This window comes from Equus przewalskii, chromosome 3 (genome assembly GCF_037783145.1).
Source record: "Equus przewalskii isolate Varuska chromosome 3, EquPr2, whole genome shotgun sequence".
NCBI classification, from domain to species: Eukaryota; Metazoa; Chordata; class Mammalia; order Perissodactyla; family Equidae; genus Equus; species Equus przewalskii.
In genome coordinates, this window is record NC_091833.1 from 55,706,290 (window position 1) to 55,725,717 (window position 19,428).

The 19,428-nt window shown below is 36.9% G+C and overlaps 1 protein-coding gene across 7 annotated transcripts in view; it reads right to left on the bottom strand.

Annotated features, from left to right (window-relative positions):
• The window catches only part of CFAP299 (cilia and flagella associated protein 299), a 567,043-nt gene that overhangs the window by 15,748 nt on the left and 531,867 nt on the right, over nucleotides 1–19,428 (bottom strand). For 4 of the 7 annotated variants that reach the window (XM_070612727.1, XM_070612730.1, XM_070612729.1 and 1 more), the window contains exon 5: nucleotides 112–241. In XM_070612727.1, the coding sequence (XP_070468828.1) occupies nucleotides 112–241 (130 nt within the window). Of the gene's footprint in view, nucleotides 1–111; nucleotides 242–2,639; nucleotides 2,727–19,428 lie in introns of all 7 variants that reach the window. The other 3 variants (XM_070612726.1, XM_070612725.1, XM_070612723.1) reach the window with 1 other exon arrangement.

A 19,428-nucleotide genomic window follows, 5' to 3' on the forward strand; every position in this document is an offset into this window, starting at 1 on the left:
TCATTTCTAAATTTAAAAACTTAAGTGTGTCAAATATTTAATAGATTTTTGAATAACCGTAGAAATACAATAAAGTTTGGAGAGATATATAAATGTAAAAAGCAGACTTACCTTTGGGTCCACATTGAGAATTTTTCTGTCTCTCTTGTATTTGAAAAGTAAGCCTTCTGGATTGTCAGTAATCACTTGATAATTGGGAGTAGAATTACAAACAGCAATATGATTGTCCCAGTTGTAAAAGCTATAGAAATAAATATTTATTAGCAATTAATATGAAGAATACATTAAATTGACAAATATATTTCAGAAAATATTTGGGGCAGTTCAGTTTCAAGATAAATGGATTGGATAAAGTCTATATAATCATGTAGAACACACGTGATTAAAATTCTTGCAGAAAAGATTAGACTGGATTATTCTCAAATCATTTAGATACATATTGATGACTATTTTGCATGATTTCCTGGTTTGGACATCTAGGACCTAGAGTCTATCCTAGTATTATATTCCCAGGAAGTCCAGAAGAAAATTGATGCAATTTAAGGCTATTTCTTCCAGCTCAGACTCTTCAGGATATTAAGAGTATTCAGGGTATTAAGAGACTGTTTACTGGAAGGAAAGGCAGGCTAAGTCACCTCTTTTCATTCAAAACAAATTAATTCATTTCTTTCAGGCTCTATTTTTCAGTAATAAGTTTCCCAGGGAGAGAGGAAACTATTTGAGTTTGAAAGGTTACCATAGGCCAGGCATGTTGTGATGTAGTCTGTCGCAACACCCATATGAAGCTGAGTAGACTAGGGGAGGTCAACTAGCATGGGTAAGGCCCTGCAAATATTGTGTCATAGGACTAATATTTCAACCCAGATCTGTGTGTTTCTAAGCATACGCATGCTCTTTCTAGTGTTTAACATTGCCTGCATTTTATCCTTCTTTTGGTTAATCTTCTATAAAAACTCCTATTTTTTCTGTGTCTTCTTTTATACCCATTTGTCAAAAATGAATACAACACTGTCTTATAAGTTGGAAGAATCCTCAGTACAGTCATGTATCACTTAAGGACGGAGATAAGTTCTGAGAAATGCATCCTTAGATTAATTCGTCATTGTGTAAACATCATAGAGTGTACTTACACAAATCTAGATGGTATAGCCTACATACACCTAGGCTATATGGTACTAATCTGATGGGACCACTGTCGTAAATGTGGTCCCCCATTGACTGAAACTTCGTTATGCAGTGTGTGACGTATACTTATCTTACACATATTATTCCTGTTAACACATTTCTAATATTATGTTAATATGTTCAAATATGAACACATTTCTAATATGTCTAACGTTATCCTATTTCTGGGTTGTTTTGCCCTCATTACTCTCCTACTTCATTTTGAAAGAGCAGACTTCCTTGATTAAACTCACTCTGAATTACATTGTTTTCTGAGGTATCAACTTTCATGCTATATCACCTGAAAATGAAATGAAAATATCACCTCAAATTTTTCAGTACTCAGAAAGGACTGATTACGTAGATCATATATTTGTATTATTGGGGGGCATATTAGTGAGAACTATTCTATTTTGTCCCCTACTACTGTTTCATGGTCAAGACACAGGAGTGTCTGCTCCTTCTGAGGCACTGGGTAAGGAAAAGTGGTTTTCCAACCATCTTTGTCTATTTAGTCAGTCCTCCCCAAGAGAGCAGGAATGACTATCTGATTGGTGAAGTGAGGAAAGGAGCTGAGCATTCATGGCTTTGTAGATCCTACTTTAGCTAGCTTTCATAAGTGAAGTATATCACAGCAGGCTCAGCCCCTAACAGGGTGATGGTAGGGTAGCAGCCTATAGTCCTGGTGATAAATTCAATTCAGTGGTGAAGGTAGTAGGAGCTAGTCTGACTACGCACCAAGCTTGGTTCTCCAATTCAGTTAAATCTATAATAAAGAAGATAATTTAACCTCCCTCTTACTGGCTGTTCAGTTAGGAGATTGCTAAATTGGAATATGGGACATGGGTGTGATTCTAAACCTTACACAGAATTCTCTCTAAATAATTATCTATGAGATATATAGATAATTCCAGTAAAATGCCTGAGTCATAGGTATGCTTAGAGTGGCATGATTTATATCACACATTCCTATCTTGTTGCTCAGGCCTCAAATTAAAAGCCTTATTGAAGTGCAGGCGGATTTTACATATCTAGTCTTTACATAAGAAAGTTAATTTGTATAGCACATGGTACTTTTGATGAAGCAATTAGGATTGTTTGTTAATACTTTTTTTCTCTTAGGCAGGGATGGCAAACAGGTTTCATTTCACATGCCAATTCTAATAGCTAATAATTATTTAATAAAGATAACTAACATTTATTTAATAAGTACCATGTGCTGGGTACTGTTCTGAGCCTAATGAATCTCATTTAATCTTATCACCAATCCCATGAGTAGGTATAAAATGATCTCATTTTATGCATGCAGAGCTCAGGTGATGCTGAAGTGTACTTGTGGATGAAAATGGGGGACTGGATTTGAGAAGATACTAAAAAGTGGACTTAATGGTTCTGAGAAAGATATCAACAAAATAAGAGTCTAGGATTACTCTCAGATTTCTTGTTTGCATTCTTAAGTGTATGGAATTACTTACTAGGATATAAAATCCAAGAGAAGGAAGAGATTGCAGGAGGTGGGGGGGAGGCGGAGTTCAGTTTTGGACATGTTGAACTTGAAAGCCCTGTGAAACATCCAAGAAAATGAAAGCAAGATCTTGGTTTGTGTTGGTTACTGCCCTATTTCCAATACTTCCTCTTGGCCCGTGCCTGACACATGGTAGACACTGAATGCATATTCATTGAATAAATAAATAATGGATGAATTTCTGGACTTCAGAAAGTTTCTAAGATCAAGTAATAGATCTGGAAGTATTCAGCGGTACTTAAATTCAAAGAGGTGGCTTAGATGAACAAAGGAGAACACAGAGACAAGATGAAATCTGGGAACATCAATTTTACACGGACAAAAGAGGAGTCAGCAAAGGAGAGTAAAAAACAGTGATCTGAAGCATCAGTAGGAACCAGGAGAGTTCTTTTGTTGCAAAAACTGAAGAGAGGAGAATATATCAAGAAAGAGCACTTTAAGAAACACAACAGTACCAAATACTTCATAAATTATGTCAGATATGAAAAGAATTCATCAAAATTTGCACTGGCAAGGATGTTAAAGGGAGAGCAGTTCCAGTGAAATGGTGGGAGCAAAATTCAGATTGTGAGAATCTAAGAGAACATGAGAAAAGATTACTGAATAAAAATAATTCCTTTAAGAATTTAGTTGTGAAGGAAACAAGAAAACCAGGACAGCACTAGAGAAGGATAAAAAAATTAAAGACAGGTTTTGTGTTTTTCTTAAGATGGAATATGCTTGAGTACGTTTCCAGGGTGTGAAGAGGGAAAAGTAGAGAAAGCATGACTCTAAAGGGGTAGGAGCCAGCCCTGGTGGTCTAGCGGTTAAAATTCAGTGCTCTTACTACTGTGGCCTGGGTTTGCTTCCTGGTCAGGGATTCACACCACCTGCCTGTCGGTTGTCACGTTGTAGTGGCTGCATATTCCTGTGATGCTGAAAGGTATCCCAGTGTTTTTTCAAATACCAACAGGGTCACCCATAGTGGACATATTTCAGTGGAGCTTCCAGACTAAGACAGACTGAGAAGAAGGACCTGGCCACCCACTTCCAAAAAAATTGGCTATGAAAATCCTACGAATAGTAGCTGAGCATTGTCTGATATAGTGCAGGAAGGTGAGAAGATGGCTCAAAAAGACCAGGCATGTTCCCTCTGCTGTACACAGGGTCAGTAGGAGTCAGAATCAATTCCACAGCACTAATAACAAAAAAAAAGGCAGGAGCTGTAAAAGGTTTTGTCATAGAAAATTACATATGAGATGTATCTAACATGCAACAGCACTATGCTATTCCTTTGTCTATGTAAACTAATCTGATTTTAGTAAGAGCCCTGCATATTATTTATTACCACTTATATTAGATAGATGAGGGGACTGAAGCTGAGAGAAGATAATTTTTTTAAGTTTGTGTATCTAAGAAGTACTAGAATACAGTCTCAAATCCAAACTACAGAATCTAAAACAAGTGTTCCTTAAAAAATTTTTTTTTCTATTGTGGTAAGAATACGTAAGAGGAGATTTACCCTCTTAACAGTTTTTTAAGTGTATAATACATTAGTGTTGACTATAGATACAATGTTGTACAACAGATCTCTATAGCTTATTTATCTTGCTGAACTGAAACTTTATGAGCATTGATTATAAACTCCCCAATGCCCCTTTCAAGTGTCCCCAGGCAACCACCATTCCATTCTTTGATTCTATGAATTTGGCTATTTTAGACACCTCATATAGGTGAAATCATATAGTATTTGTCTTTCTGTGACTGGCTTGTTTCACTTTGCATAATGTCTTCAAGGTTCATCCATGTTGTCACATATTGCAAAATTTCCTTCTTTGTTAAGGCTGAATAAATATTCTAGTTTATCTATCAAATTTTATCGATTCATCTGTCAATGGACATTTAGGTAGTTTCCACACCTCGTCTTTTGTGAATAGTTTCTTTTAGACCACATATATTTGAGCAGTGTTTTAAATCCATTCAGCCAGTCTTTGTCTTTTGATTGAGGAGTTTAATCCATTTACACTTAAGGTAATTATTGATAGGGAGCATTTTACTCTTGCCATCTTATTGTTTATGATAGCCTTAGAGTTCTTTTGTCTGTTTTTTTCTCTCTTGCTGACTTCTTTTGAGTGTTGTTGATTTTTTATTGATATGGGTTGAATACTTTATCTTTTTCATTTGTGTATCTTCTATATTTTTTTGTGGTTACTTTGGGATTCACATAAAATATCTTATATTTTAACAGTCAATTTTAAGCTAATAATAACTTAAGTTCAATCACATACACAAACTTTACACTTTAACTTCTCCCCCCCATACATCCTATATTGTTGTCATGATTACATCTATTCATACTGTGTATCTTTTAATGTTTTTGTTATAGTTATGTAATACTTTTGTTTTTTAACTTTTATAGTAGAATTAAAAATGGTTTATTCACTACCAATACAGTATCATAGTAGTCTGTATTTGTTGATATATTTACCTTTATCAATGAGTTCCATACTTTCTTATGCTATATTACTTCTCTTTAGCTCTCTTTCATTTGAACTTGAAGAACTCTCCTGAGCATTTCTTATAAGGCAGGTCTAGCAGTGATGGGCTCTTTCAGCTTTTCTCTGTCTGGGAAAGTCTTTATTTCTGTTTCATTTTTGAAGGGCAGTTTTTCTGGGTATAGTATCCTTGACTGGTAGCTCTTTTCTTTCAGCACTGTGAATATATCATCCCACTCCCTTCTGGCCTGCAAGGTTTTTGCTGAAAATCTGCTAGTTGTCTTATGAGGAAGGGATTCCCTTGGAGGTGACAAGTTGCTTTTCTCTTGCTTCTTTCAAAATTCTTTCTTTGTCTTTGACTTTTGACAATTTGATTATAATGTGCCTCAATGTGGATTTCTTTGAATTTAATTAGTATCCTTTGAGCTTCCTGGATCTGGATATCCATTTCCTTACCCAGATTTGGGACGTTTTCAGCCATTATTTCTTTGAATAAGTTTTCTGTTCCTTTATCTTTCTCTTCTCATTCACACATAATGTGTATATTGGTCCCTTGATGGTGTCTTGTAAGTCTCTTAAGTGTTCTTCACTCTTTTTCATTCTGTTTTCTTTTTGCTCCTCTGACTTAACTATTTCCAATGACCTGCCTTTGAGTTCACTGATCCTTTCTTCTGCTTTATCTAGTCTGATGTTGAAAACTTCTAGTGAATTGTTTTAGTTCAGTTATTGTGTTCTTTAGCTCCATAATTTCTGTTTTATACTTTTTAATATTTTCTCTTTGTTGGATTTCTCACTTTGCTCATGCATTGTTCTCTTGACTTCAGTGAGCATCTTTATGATATTTTGAATTCTCTTTCAGGTAAATCATATTACTCCATTTCTTTAGGGTCAATTTTTGGGGATTTACCTTGCTTATTTTTTTGAAACATCTTTTGCCTGATTCTTGATTTTTCTTGACTCTCTGTGTGGATGCCTGCAAATTAGACAAAGCAGACACCTCTTCCAGTCTTCACGGACTGGCCTCATACAGGAGAAGACCTCCATCAGTCAGCCTGGCTAGAGATGCTGTGGGCCTCTTCCAACTTTGCCCCTTCCCAGTTAAAAGAAGGCAGCTGTGGGTTTTGTCTGCTTGCTCTGTGATGAGCAGGGCATAGGCTCTATGGTGTCTACCAGCCCAAGTTGCTGTCTCCATTCTCCCGTAGGTGGGTAGACCTTGCTTGACCCATCAGAGTTCCAGAACTGACAAGACAGAGGCCAGTGGTCTGGGGAGCACTCTCAGAAAACTTAAGGGTCTGGATGCTCAAACCAACCCCTTCCTCCCCTGGGAGAAGTGGAGAGCTAGGGGGTTTCTTGTTGATCATAAGGTTCTGTGCCAGAAGTAAGGAATTCTAGCAAAAGGGTGTCCTAAACCTCTTTACTGGCTTTAGCGAGGCTAGTTTTCCTTGGCTGCAGGAGCCTTTCAATTAGTTTCTAGATGTCTCACAAAGGGAATTTCTCTGGGAATTGTTGCCAAATCTGTGTGTTTGTAGGAGGAGGGAGGTTCCAGAGCTTCCTCCTCTGTAATCTTGCTGATGTCACTAATTGAAATGCTCTTTTTATCTGCTACTCCTTGATTACTTTCAAGTGGCAAAGTAATTGTCAATGCAGAATGGGTTAATGTATATTTTAACCTTAATTTAACCTCATTTTAAGCCACCTATATCCAGATCCACACTCTAGATGTTGTTGTAACTCATAACTCAATTTGAATTTTTATTGTCTGTTAGTATTCCTTGTTAGTTCATTTACATTACTCTTTTGATCTTATTGAGGCCTTGGGGTTCCTTAGCTCACTCTTTTTATCTTAATTTACAACAACTAATTTCTTTACTTATCCATGATTCACAAGAAACTTGCCAGTAATCACAACTTTATTCCTCAATTGACCTTGGTTATATTGAAAAACACTGGCTCTAGATCGATTCAAATGTTTGTCTTCTCTGTTCCTGCATATGGCCTTCTGACAACTCTTGCTGAAAATAATATACTGTACCATTGATGTAATTCTAAATCCAAATCTATAACCCCAGTTGCATTCCAGACACTGCACAGTAATTTTTTACATGTCTCTAGTTATCTTTCTCTATCACTCATTACAGTGTTCATGTCTCCTATTCCTCTATTTTCCTCCTTATTCTCAGAAGATGACCTCACTTCTTACTTTATTAAGAGAATAAAGGACATTAAATGGGAAAATGATCAACATCCTGTCCCAATGTTAGCAAATTTATTTATATTGACAACGTTCCCTACCTCCTTCCATTCAACTCAGAAGAATAGGTGTCCCTCTTCACTTCCAAGACAATAATCATCTCCAGATGTGTTCTGAATTCCACCCCTTATTGTCTCTTTAGTTACTTCAAAAAATTATCCCAAATTTCTCTAATATAATCAAACTCACCTCACCATAAATTTTTTCCCAGGAACTAACAAACATATGTAAATGATCCCAACTAAATGAAAAGCAGAAAGAAAGGAAGAAAGAACAAAAGATGGAAAGAAGTAGAAAGAAGAGAAAAGAGAAGATTGAAAAACTTCCTCAAACTCAGATTCTTTTTCTCCTAATACATTATAATTAACCCCATCTTCTCTACGCCAACTTACCGCACCCCTCCTCCATCTTAGTTCTCTTGTCTGAGCTGCTGATCCACATCACCTGCTCAAATGTACTTAATGGGATAAATCATAGACTTCTCAATCTCAACACATCAAAAGTTAAATTTTTCTTTCCCACCCTCCAAACCTATTTGTACACTCCATATCAATAAGTGGCACTCAATAAATGTTTATTGATTAAATGAATGATATACGTCCATCTTTACCATTATTACTTATGATATAATTGATTATATTACTTTCAATTATTACAGAATTAAAATAAAGACGTAGCAAGAAAAAATATTTAAAAAATAAATTAAGAGAATTGATTTAGAACATTGATCTGGGATGTAGGAAACCTGATTTAGTGGTTTCAATTTTCTCTTATCTAAAGTTCAGAGGTTGAACTATATATTGCAATGGTTCTTTACAATGCTAATATTCAATGATTATAAAAACCTCCTTGGATTCAGTGAGTTCTTACACGTTATTTTATGTCTTGGTGTTCACATCTTGAAAATACTGGTAGAAAAGTTCAAATGTACTGTAACTACAATAGACAGAAGAACAATAAGAGATAATTTATGTGAAATGATTTAGGGTTTTTAGAATAAAAGAACAATTTCCATTTACTTCCTATAATAAACATCCTAGGAATTGGGCATTTTACTATATAATAGTGTACTTATGCACAACTTATATAAATAAATTGGAATAATAAAATTAAATAAATATGTGTAAAGTCTGTTTATTAAGTGGTAAGGGGACCTCATGTATGTTTTTGGAAACAACTACCTGTTTGTCATCTAGTTTACATGATAACTCCTGATACCAGAAAAAATACTTTGATGACTTCACAGGGCAACAGAGCTTTGGACCACAAGGGGGAGTAAATTTCAAAGCCATTGTCTCCAGAATACCTTGTTCTAGTTTTGCTCAATATCTTCCTACATATGGAATGGAAAAAACATACTTATGAAAATTATGACAGCACAAAATGGAAGTTATTAAAGATTTTAAAAAATTGTACATAAAAATACATTTAAAGGCAAGCTAAGGTCTTAGGGGTGAATATAGAATAAAAATAATGATTGTAACAAACTCCAGTCTCCAATATGTAAAGCATAGAGAAAAAATGAAATCATTACCATGCTCATATGAAATCTGACATCACAGAGAACACATCAATGAAACTGAAGCTATTATTGTCTAAGAGATTGTCTCCATGAATATAACCAATAGTTTATAATGATTAGGAAGGAGTTTTTGTTTCAATCTCCATTAATAATGAAATCTTTTTGGTTTTATACATCTAGACCAGCAGGCTTTGATAGTGCCTAAGACTTGCATATGGTTATAAAGTTAAAATGCATTTCATTTGAGAGAAAAAGGAAGAACAAATATTTATACGATATAACTTTTAGGACAGAGAGATATTCATATTTAAAGGAATTTTGTAACAACAGAAATAAACTCAAACATCTATAAAACCAGCTTTTGTGAAATCAGAAGATTTTATTGAAAATGAAAATTCAAGAGATTTCATATCAATCATGGGGATGTTTAAGTGTTAAACATTATTGTCTCTTTTTTTTATCTCTGTGTTGACAGCCTGTCAGTAGGATCGCCTTATAATTTTATTGTCCAAACTAGGATCCTTCTGAGAAAGAAGATAATTGTGCCAAGACAACAAGAGTAAGCCCAGATGATGCTGGGAAAACTGAGATGTGTGGTCTCTACACCTACAAACCATTTAAACACTGCTGTTTTAGAGTTGATTTATCCAATGTTTGAGTAAAAGGCTTCCAAAGTTTTGCCACAGATTTGCCAGAAATATGATAAAGATGTTTAAACAATGCTAAAACATGTTTTCTTATGGTTGATCCTTTTTATTTCATTTTATTGCTGTGGAAAATTATATTATATGGAATTGCAATTGTGGTATAGAGACATGAAATTTAATCTAGAATAATAAATATTTCTGTTCTTTTTCTATTTTTTAAATAATATCAAAGCAGTAAAACATTCTATAATAATTTTCTGAAATATCATATTCCATGTAAAAACACAGGTTTGACCAGTTATTTTGGTTGGTAAGAATATGAAATCTAAAGTTTAGTGTTTCCGCAAGTTAGTTCACTTGGCTCCTATTCATGGCTATGTATTGTATCTCTAATTTCAATCAGCTATTTAATAAATGCATGTGCCAGCTGGAAAACACAGATAACTGTTGAATAACACACTGTAACTATTAAAATAATTGAGAACATTAAAAGCCCTAGTGACAGATTGTCAGAAGTGTCATTCAATTCAATTCAACAAAATTTTGAACATCTATTCTGTGCCAGGAATGGTCCTGAGTATTTAACAATGAAAAGGAACGGTTCTTACCTTCAAGGAACTCATAGTCTATGGGACGTCAAAAATGCAAACAAAGGATTATAATACAGTGTGAAAAATGATACAATAGAATTTTATGTGAGATGTTTTCGGACAGCAGGGGTCAAGAAAGAATATACACCTTGGTGAAATCGATTTCTAATGAGATTTTCCTCACGGAAAGCAGCAGGGTCAAGCATTCCAGGTAGAAGAGATAGTAAAACTTAGAAAAGATAAGAACTGAAAAATGTACATATATCAGTGCTAATCACTATGAGAGATTTTCAGTAGTACAATGAAAGATGAAGGAGAGGGTAAATTGCTGTGAGTTGAGAATTAAACGTGAAATACGATTCTTAACTGTCTCCTCCCAAAGTGCAGAAATGTTGGTTGTGCCCTGCCTTTGGAGCTGGAGTAGGCTCAGAGTTAAGGAAGCAAGGAGAGCTGGTAAGGCTGGCTTGGGATCACTTTAAGGCAGATAGATAGAGGGAGTGTTCATTGCCAGCTGGCCATCGCTCCTAAATTTTCACTTGAGTAAGAAGACAGATGGGCACCTGCCTGGCATGTTCACCATGTCATGTGCTCTCAACGAAAAGTGTGGTGTCAAGTGGATGGACTGGTTGCAGAAGCTGCTGTAGGAGAGATGAATGGAATATAATACCTAGGATACTTGACTAATGGTAATAGGTCCTCAAGGGTAGAGAATAATGCAACCCAGCGAGTAGATTTAAGTCACTACCAAGGAGCTCCTTGTTCAGAAGGACTCTTCTTATAGGTAGAGATCCTGAGGAAGGATGCCATTCATACTTCTCTACTCTTAAACTGTAAGCTGGCCTTCTCCCTGGGGATCCTAGCCATCCTGTGAGGACTCTGGGAGGCTTCCTTGCTAGCCCCATGCAGTAGGAAAGGGGTGGGTGATAAGTTTACCAGATCTCCCCATGGTAGGGCTATAGAGATAGATTTATGAGTTACACAAAGTTCTTTCCGATTTTTCTATCAGTATTAGAAACATCCTGGAGTACTTTTCAGTTGCAAATCATAGGGTGAGAACTTTAAGGTCAAGCAAGAATCCACCAACTAGTCCCAAAGCAAGTGGGCTATGTGGCCATTTGTGGTAAAGAGACTGCAGAGGAAGCACTTTCCCAAAGCAGAGACCTGAGGGGATCACGCAGGGAGGGGGTGGGTGTCAGAGATCCCTACCTTAATCTCATTCTTTTTCTGATATTATTGAAACAACTGCTGCTAATGTTATTTTGCATTGATGTAGTGCTTTGTCATTTACAAAAAGCTTTCATTTTATACTCTTGCTTAATGTCCAAAACAATCATGTGAGATAGGCAGGGTCTGCATGTATTTACTATTGTTATTATTAGTTTACGGAAGAGAAAATTGAAGCTTTAGAATGTTCTAGATATTATGTAGCAAAATCAGCATTCAATCTATGATTTTAAGATGATTATTTCATTGCTTGTCTTTGCTAACTATTACCATATGTTAAGTTTCTCAGGCTAGGCAAAAGTCCTATATCACACTTTGTATCTCCTAGAAGCAATAAAATCTCCCCTGAGAGCAAACAATAGGGAGAGGAAGGTCAGGAATAAACTCGAAATAGGGGACTTTTTAAGCCAAACTGTCCCTTTTCAGTAATAAAGCAGCTACAAACAAGGAGCTGTTTTGCCTCAGGGAGTGTAGAGAGTGATTCCTCCTCAAAATTGGGCTTAATTCACCAGGTGCATTAGAGCAGGATTAGAAACTTCTGAGCTTTGCTTGAGTTCACAAGACTGGGTGTATGTGGGGGTGTGTGTGTTAAAATTCAACATAGAGTTTCTGACCAGACCAGGGTGATGATCAAAATAAAGCCTTTCTGTGCAGTCTCTTTGTGTTCCAGAGACCCCTTTCGGCAAGTTATGGATCTCATAATGAGTAGATGTTATAGGAACAATTGCTGGTGTGAGTACTAGGTTTATCACCCAAGGGAGACATAATGTATTCCGAGATGAACAGAACTGGTGATCTGGTCCAGGATATCTCCAAACACATGGCATTCTTCATGGCAATTTTGCCAACTGTCTAGATTAAGGGGGTGCTCCCCATATCAGGCGCCATTTCCTGTCCCTCCTCTCACCCAACCAGGCCATTTGAGAGATCCAATAAGGTAAATATTTAAGAAAATAAGGCTTTTGGAGGGTTTCTGGCTTCAAGGTAGTTCTTTTGGTCAATTTTTTCATGCAGGTCAAGAGGAAAACATGTTGTCTAGAGGCCACATTACAGAGAGCAAGGCAAGGAGCTGAGAGAAGTGTCTGTGAAGTCACATTCATTCATTCACTAGTTCATTTTTTTTTTAACTTAACATTAGTGGAGAGGATATACCATACATTAAGCACAATTTTATGTGTTTGGGATAGAACAAGGAATAAGATACAATCCTTGCCTCATGAGTTCACTGTCTAATAGGAGAAAAAAAATAATCCAAACAATACAAATATGTCTGGAATTTGATGGGAAGACAGAGGAGGGAAACCTTATCCAGAATGAGGGACGAGAAGGAGAATTTAAGGATAGCTTCCTGGAGGAAGTAACACTAGACCTGAATCTTAAATGAGTAATAGGACTCAGCCAGGCAGAGGGATGGAATCAGGGAGAGAAAAATGGGCTTCCAACTAGATGAAACAGCATGGGAAATGAACGCTGTTGAGTATGGGAATGGAGAATGCTGGGGGCAGAGCGGCCAGCAATTCAATATCAATAGAACAGAAAGTGCAAGCAGGTGGGTGAGAAATGAGACTGGAGAGAATAGGTAACAGAAGGTCTTATTTACTAAGCTAAACAACATTATCTTTATCCTCTAGGCAATGGAAACATCTAAGGTTGTAAATAGGAAAATGACATGGCCAGATATGCAGTTTGGATAGATTATTCTGGCAGTGCGAGGACAAGGGATTTAAGGGGCTGGCAGGGAAGAGTACTAGAAGACAGGGGACCCGTCTAAAATCTGTCATCAGTCTGGCCCAGAATTGAAAAAGGATTACAGGTAATGGAGTTGGAGAAAAAGAGATGCAGTTAGGGGGAATATAGCAGATGGTAACTACAGAAGTCATTAGTGAGAAGTGTTACAGATGACTATTAGGTTCTTAGCTTGAGAGATTGGATGGATAGTGGTAGTAGTACTTAGGAATGTTAGAAGAAAACACCTTTTCTACATGACCCCAGTTTCTGTGAAGAGAAGTTTTTCTTAAACATGCCCAGTCTTTTGATCTACTGATTTGGTGGGAATGAGAATAATGGACTGTGAATAGACCCTATGATCTTACATATATCGTAAATGTTTACAAATGTTATATCCTCTTATTGGATTGACCCTTTTATCATTATGTAATGACCTTCCTTCCTTCTTGTTACAGTCTTTGGCTTAAATTCTATTTCGTCTGGGGTAAATATTGCTTTCTCTGCTTTCCTTTGATTTCCATTTGCACCAAATATGTTTTCCATCCCTTTGCTTTCAGTCTGTGTGTGTCTTTAAAGCTGAAGTGAGTCTCTTGTAGGCAGCATCTAGTTGGGTCTTGTTTCTTCTTATCCATTCAGCCACTCTATGTCTTTTGATTGGAGAATTTAGCCCATTTACCTTTAAAGTAATTATTGATAGGTATGGACTTATTGCTATTTGTTTTCTGGCTGTACGCAATTCTTTTGTTCCTTTCTTCTTCTCTTGCTTTCTTCCTTTGTGATTTGATGATTTTCTGTAGTGTTATGCTTAAACTCCTTTTACTTTATATTTTGTGTATTTATTATAGGTTTTTGTTTTCTGGTTACCATGAAGATTGAATAAAATAATTTATATTTATAAGAGTCTATTTTAAGTTGATAACAACTTAACCCCGAATGCATTCAAAAGCTTTATATTAATTCAAATATACTTTTTGAATTATTTGAATATTTGAATATATTCAAAAACTTGTCCTCACTATTTTACATTTTTGATGTCACAGTTTACATTAGATATGCATCGGAGAAGAGCCTGAGAAGGAGATAGAGAATTGCATACAAATATAGGAGGAGTGTTAGGATAGGACAGCACCCTAAGAACCAAAGAGAATAGAAGGTATGATACAATAGTGAGGAGATTGCCCTTGTTAAGGAAAAAAAAAGAATGAAAAAACGAAAATCAAAATTTGATGGCTGTTATTGGTAACTGTCCTCTTGGCGGCCAGACTGTATTTATCTTAGGCTAAGGAGATTGTATAGATAAGCAAACTTTGCTGCTTCTATTGAAATTATAAGATTAAAATTCTGGTTTTTTTTTAAAAAAAACTTCTTTGTCTTAACAGATTCTTTCTATCCTGGAAAGTCTTGGCAACCCAAATTTTGTGAATATGAAAATATTTTGAGCTATTGCATCAGCAATCTCATAACTCATTTTTACATGATGAGTATTGAGATGCTCTTTAGGCTTATTGATCTTTCTATGAGTAGTAGCAAATTCTGCATAGTCATATCCATACTTTTCCCTCATATCTGTAGAATTTTAATTTCCCAGTTATGATTATGTGACAAGGTAAGGATTTTTGTTAAAAGAAATGCCAGGATAGAGAAACTCATGGTGAGTATTGGGTCCTGGGGATCAGGCAGAGAAGTCAGTAAGAAAAAACTGGGGTGTAGATATGTTATGAGGGAAACTGGCAACTCCTCCAGGTTCAGGCACTGTAATTGTGCCTTGGGGTAAAGGGGCTCTGAATTTGTGTAAACTAAAAGAGATGTGTAATTTAGAGTCATATTATAAATGAGTATTATGAAAAGAGGTTTAGGCAGTGTGGAGCTATGATGGAGGAGCATAACACTGGAGATGAGAGACTTCCTTCTCTGCTGCTGTACTTGGAGCGACATCACTGGGTTAGGAGTGGAACCCCAGGCCTTACTTAAGTGGACAGGAGTTTTCCTAGGTGGATGTATTATCAAGTTTTGATGGTATGCTTGTCTAGGAAATAGGATCATTCGGCAGTACAACTAAGATGATTTTGAGAAGATTGGAGTTTCTGTGTTTAAATTACAACCGTCTAGAAAGGGAAGGCACTTGAGCTGTTAGGTGGCTGGGTTTCAATAGGGAAAACTTGTTGAAAGGGGCCCCTTTGGCTATCAGAGATAGTTTTGTGAGTTTGTGTTCTTCAAAGGATAGTAACCAAGACTTACCCTCTGGGGAACAGGTAGACTTGGTAGGCAGAATTCAAAATACGTTCTGTGATCTCTACCCTCTGGTGTTGCATCTGCAATTTGTTATGTTGCTTGGCAGAAAGGACTTTGCTGACGTAACCAAGTTTACTAATTGTTTGACGTTCAAATAGGGAGAAAATCCTGGATTATCCAGACGGGCACAAGGTAATAACAAGAGCTCTTAAAAACAGAAAACAAAGGCAGAAGAAGTCAGAGAAATTCAAAGCATGGGAAGGATTTGATGCACTGTTGCTGGCTTTAAGATGGAAGGGCCATGGGGACTTCAGTCCTGTAACTGGAAGGAACTGAATTCTGCCAGCAATCTAAATGGACTTGGGAGCAGATTCTTCCCCAGAGCATCCATAAAGAACTCTGCCAACAACTGAATCCCAGCCTGTGAGACCCTGAACTGAGAATCCAGTCACACCATGCTGGACTTCTGACCTAAAGACTCTGACATAATAAATGACTCACAATTGTTAAATTTATTTTAAACCGCTAAATTAGTGGTAATTTGTTACGCAGCAATAGAAAGCTAATATATTAGGCACTGGAGGGGCTTTGGAGTTACCTTAAGGGAGTGTGTTGAGGAGGATTAAACATCTTATGACAGTTGAGGTGCTGGGATAGACTCATAATTTATTTTGAATATTAAAAGGAATGTGACCTCATTTTGTACTTGAGATTGGGGAAGCAGGGATATAAGTTATAATTAGAACATGATCGGGGAGAAATAACAAAAATAACACTGAGACAACAGAGACTAAAGCAGTGAGAATCCACATAGTAGAAAAACAACCTTATGCAGAAAGAGAAGCTGAATGCTTCACAGTCTTTGACTTTTCTCTGGACAACTTTGTATTTCTGTACATGATGTGGAAAGCTGTCTTTAAAAAAATGCCTGTCTACCTCAACTATACAGAGCTAAACCAAGGAAAGATGTGCTGGTTCTTCTGGGCCAGAATTAAAATGGGAGCAGGTATTTGTTGGGACCCACTGAGGTGATGGTAGTAAAATTGAGGGGGGAAAACATTAAGCGGGAAGAGTGACAGCTGCTCATCCAGCTCTCCTTCCTCACCTGACAGATCGGCTTCTGAAGGTCTTATCTCTTCAAATAATAGAGTGCTCAATATTTTATATTTATAAGTGAGACCATTACCGTCTATTTGTTCCATAACTCTTTCCACTACACTACAATGCTTACTCAGTCTTTGCCTTTGCATTTGATTCTTCTTCTCCTTCCTCCGCCATTTTCAAATAATGAAACAGAAGAAGAGATGTCTTATCATGTTTATGAGTCATAATTTGATGCATATGAGTCATCAGTAAGTGATGCCACTATCCGCTAAGTCACCCAAGGTAGAAATGTGGGTTATCTGAGGCTTTTTCCTTTCCCTCCCCCTGCATTCTGTCTCTCATCAAGTCTTATAGATTCTGTCTCCTTAATCTCTCATGCTCATCTACTTATCCCCAATGTTGCATCATATACCAATTCTGACTTGAATTAATACAATAGCTTCACAATCAGTGCCCCTCTTTGTCTGCATCTCCTCTCATCCATCATCCCTTTGCAATCACAATTATCTTTAAAAATATCACATCAGATATTACATCCCTGCTTAAAATTCTTTTCTAACACCAATGGCTTTCTAAACACACTCTGTAACTGAGCACACAAACTCTCCAAAACCTGGAAGCTGCCTCTCTGGCCACTCCATGCACTCCCAACCCCATATTTATCTTGAGTCTTTTCCACTATGTGCATTTCTTTAAACATGCCATTTCAGGCTCTGCCAGTGCCTTCCTACCTGTGGACTGCCCTCTCCACAATTTTTTTTTTCCATCTACCTAAGACTGACTCATTCTTCAAATCTCGTATCACACAATACGTTCTAAGGGAACCTACAACTCTCAGCTAGCCTAATTTATATTCCAGATCTGGGTGGAATAGATACCCTCCTACAGAAACTGAAGTTCTGTCCTACAATAATTGATTTACTATTTTGTGTTCTCAACTAGCCTGTGAGCTCCACAGGGTAGGATCCAGGATTTATTTGACTATTCCTAAAGCTTACTGCAGCACCTGGCACTTGGCTAGTTCCAACAAATGTTCAGCTTATTCCTCTGCTACCATGAGACTGCCATGAGCAGTGTGACTTGACATTTGTCTTCAGCATCAGCTTCTCTTTTGATCTTGCATCTACTATCACCTTTCTCCTCAAGTCCTCTCCTGTCCCACTGAAAGCCTGGGACCAGGAGATTATTAGACATTCATACATTAGTACAAAATAATCTGCCTCTTCTTTCATTTGCCAGTGTCATGTATCTGTCATTGCGGGAGTGTATGCTCTGTTACTTTTAAGAGGAGATGTTTTTGAGTGGGGGGTGAGTTTCCTGACTCTCCTTTAACCACATCACAGCCTCTTTTGTTTGTAGACAGCATAACTGTCTTGTCAGTATGACAGAAACCTCAGGTACCCCATTGGAAATTGAACAGCAGAGATCACGATAGGGGGATGAAACACACCATATTTAAAAATCCATTGTTTTACCCCTAAGAAGCTGGTATGATAAGCCTTTGACACATATTTGAACTTGATAATGATAACAAAACGTAAAAAGGTAAATCGGTAATATTTTGTTCAGTAAAGGTAGAGTAAGAAGATTAAGAGAGAAGGCACACTGAATATTATGACACCTCCAAACAAAAGGAAAGGGAGGATATGGAGGCTACTGTTTATTTGATTGGCACATACTGAGGGACTTCCTAAGCTTAAAGGTAATGGAAGAAATCCTAAGGAAAAGATAAATCAATTTAATTTCATAAGAATTCAAAATATCTTTATGTCAAGAGAAGTCATAAATAAAAATAAAGGCAAACAACAAATAGGGAGAATAAATTGTGAAATCTCTTATAAAATAATTTAAAAAATTTTGATGACCCTAACTTTAAACTTTGGAAGAGGAAAAGAATAGATAGATCACAGAAAATAAAGTAATAACCAACAAATAATTGAAATGAGCATAAGCTTCGCTAACAATGAGAGAAATTTGAGTAAAATAAAAAGCTTTTGTCTTTTAAAATGAGGAATAATTTAAAAGCATATAATACCTCTGCTAGCTAGGGTACTGTGAGACAAGCATGCTCATGGATAGCTCTGGAAGTGCAAGTTATTACAGTTTTGGAAAGTAATTTGGCAATGTGCATAACGAGCCTTATAAGTATTCATATCACTTGACCCTGCAATTCCACTTCTAGGAATTATAGACAAAGAGATACGCACATAAAGACTCTTCACAGAATTATTTATACTAGTAATGGTTTGGAATTAGCCTAAGTGGTCCAAGCATCCATTCTAGGCAATTGGGAGGCCAAATTCTGACTTAAACTGAGTCTGCAAGAAGCAGCAGCAATGAGCAGCTAGTAGTGAAAAATGTTGACTGGGGAGTGGAACCTGGAAAGAACAGGGTTCTTTTTTTGTTTTTTTTGAGGAAGATTAGCCCTGAGCTAACTACTGCCAATCCTCCTCTTTTTGCTGAGGGAGACTGGCCCTGAGCTAACATCTGTGCCCATCTTCCTCTACTTTATATGTGGGATGTCCACCACAGCATGGCTTTTGCCAAGCAGTGCTATGTCCGCACCCAGGATCCAAACTGGCAAACCCCGGGCTGCGAGAAGCAGAACGTGTGCACTTAACCGCTGCGCTGCCTGGCCGGCCCCCAGAACAGTGGTTTTTAAATAGCAGACATCTTGGTCCTTTTTGGAACTGCAAAATCAATTTGGTGGGCCACACTCAGAATGAAAATATGGAATAGTGTAGAATAGAATAGAAAATATCAGAGGGCACTCCACTGGGTAAAGGTGAACACCAGTTTCACAACACGTTTATCCACTGTATTTATTTAGAGACTCAGGTCATCCTCTCTTTCCCTTCTAAAAAATGTATTGTGGAACATTTCAAATATACCTAAAAGTTGAGCAACTAGAATAATGAATCCCCATATACCTATTATCCAGCTTTATTCACAGTCTATCAGTTTCAC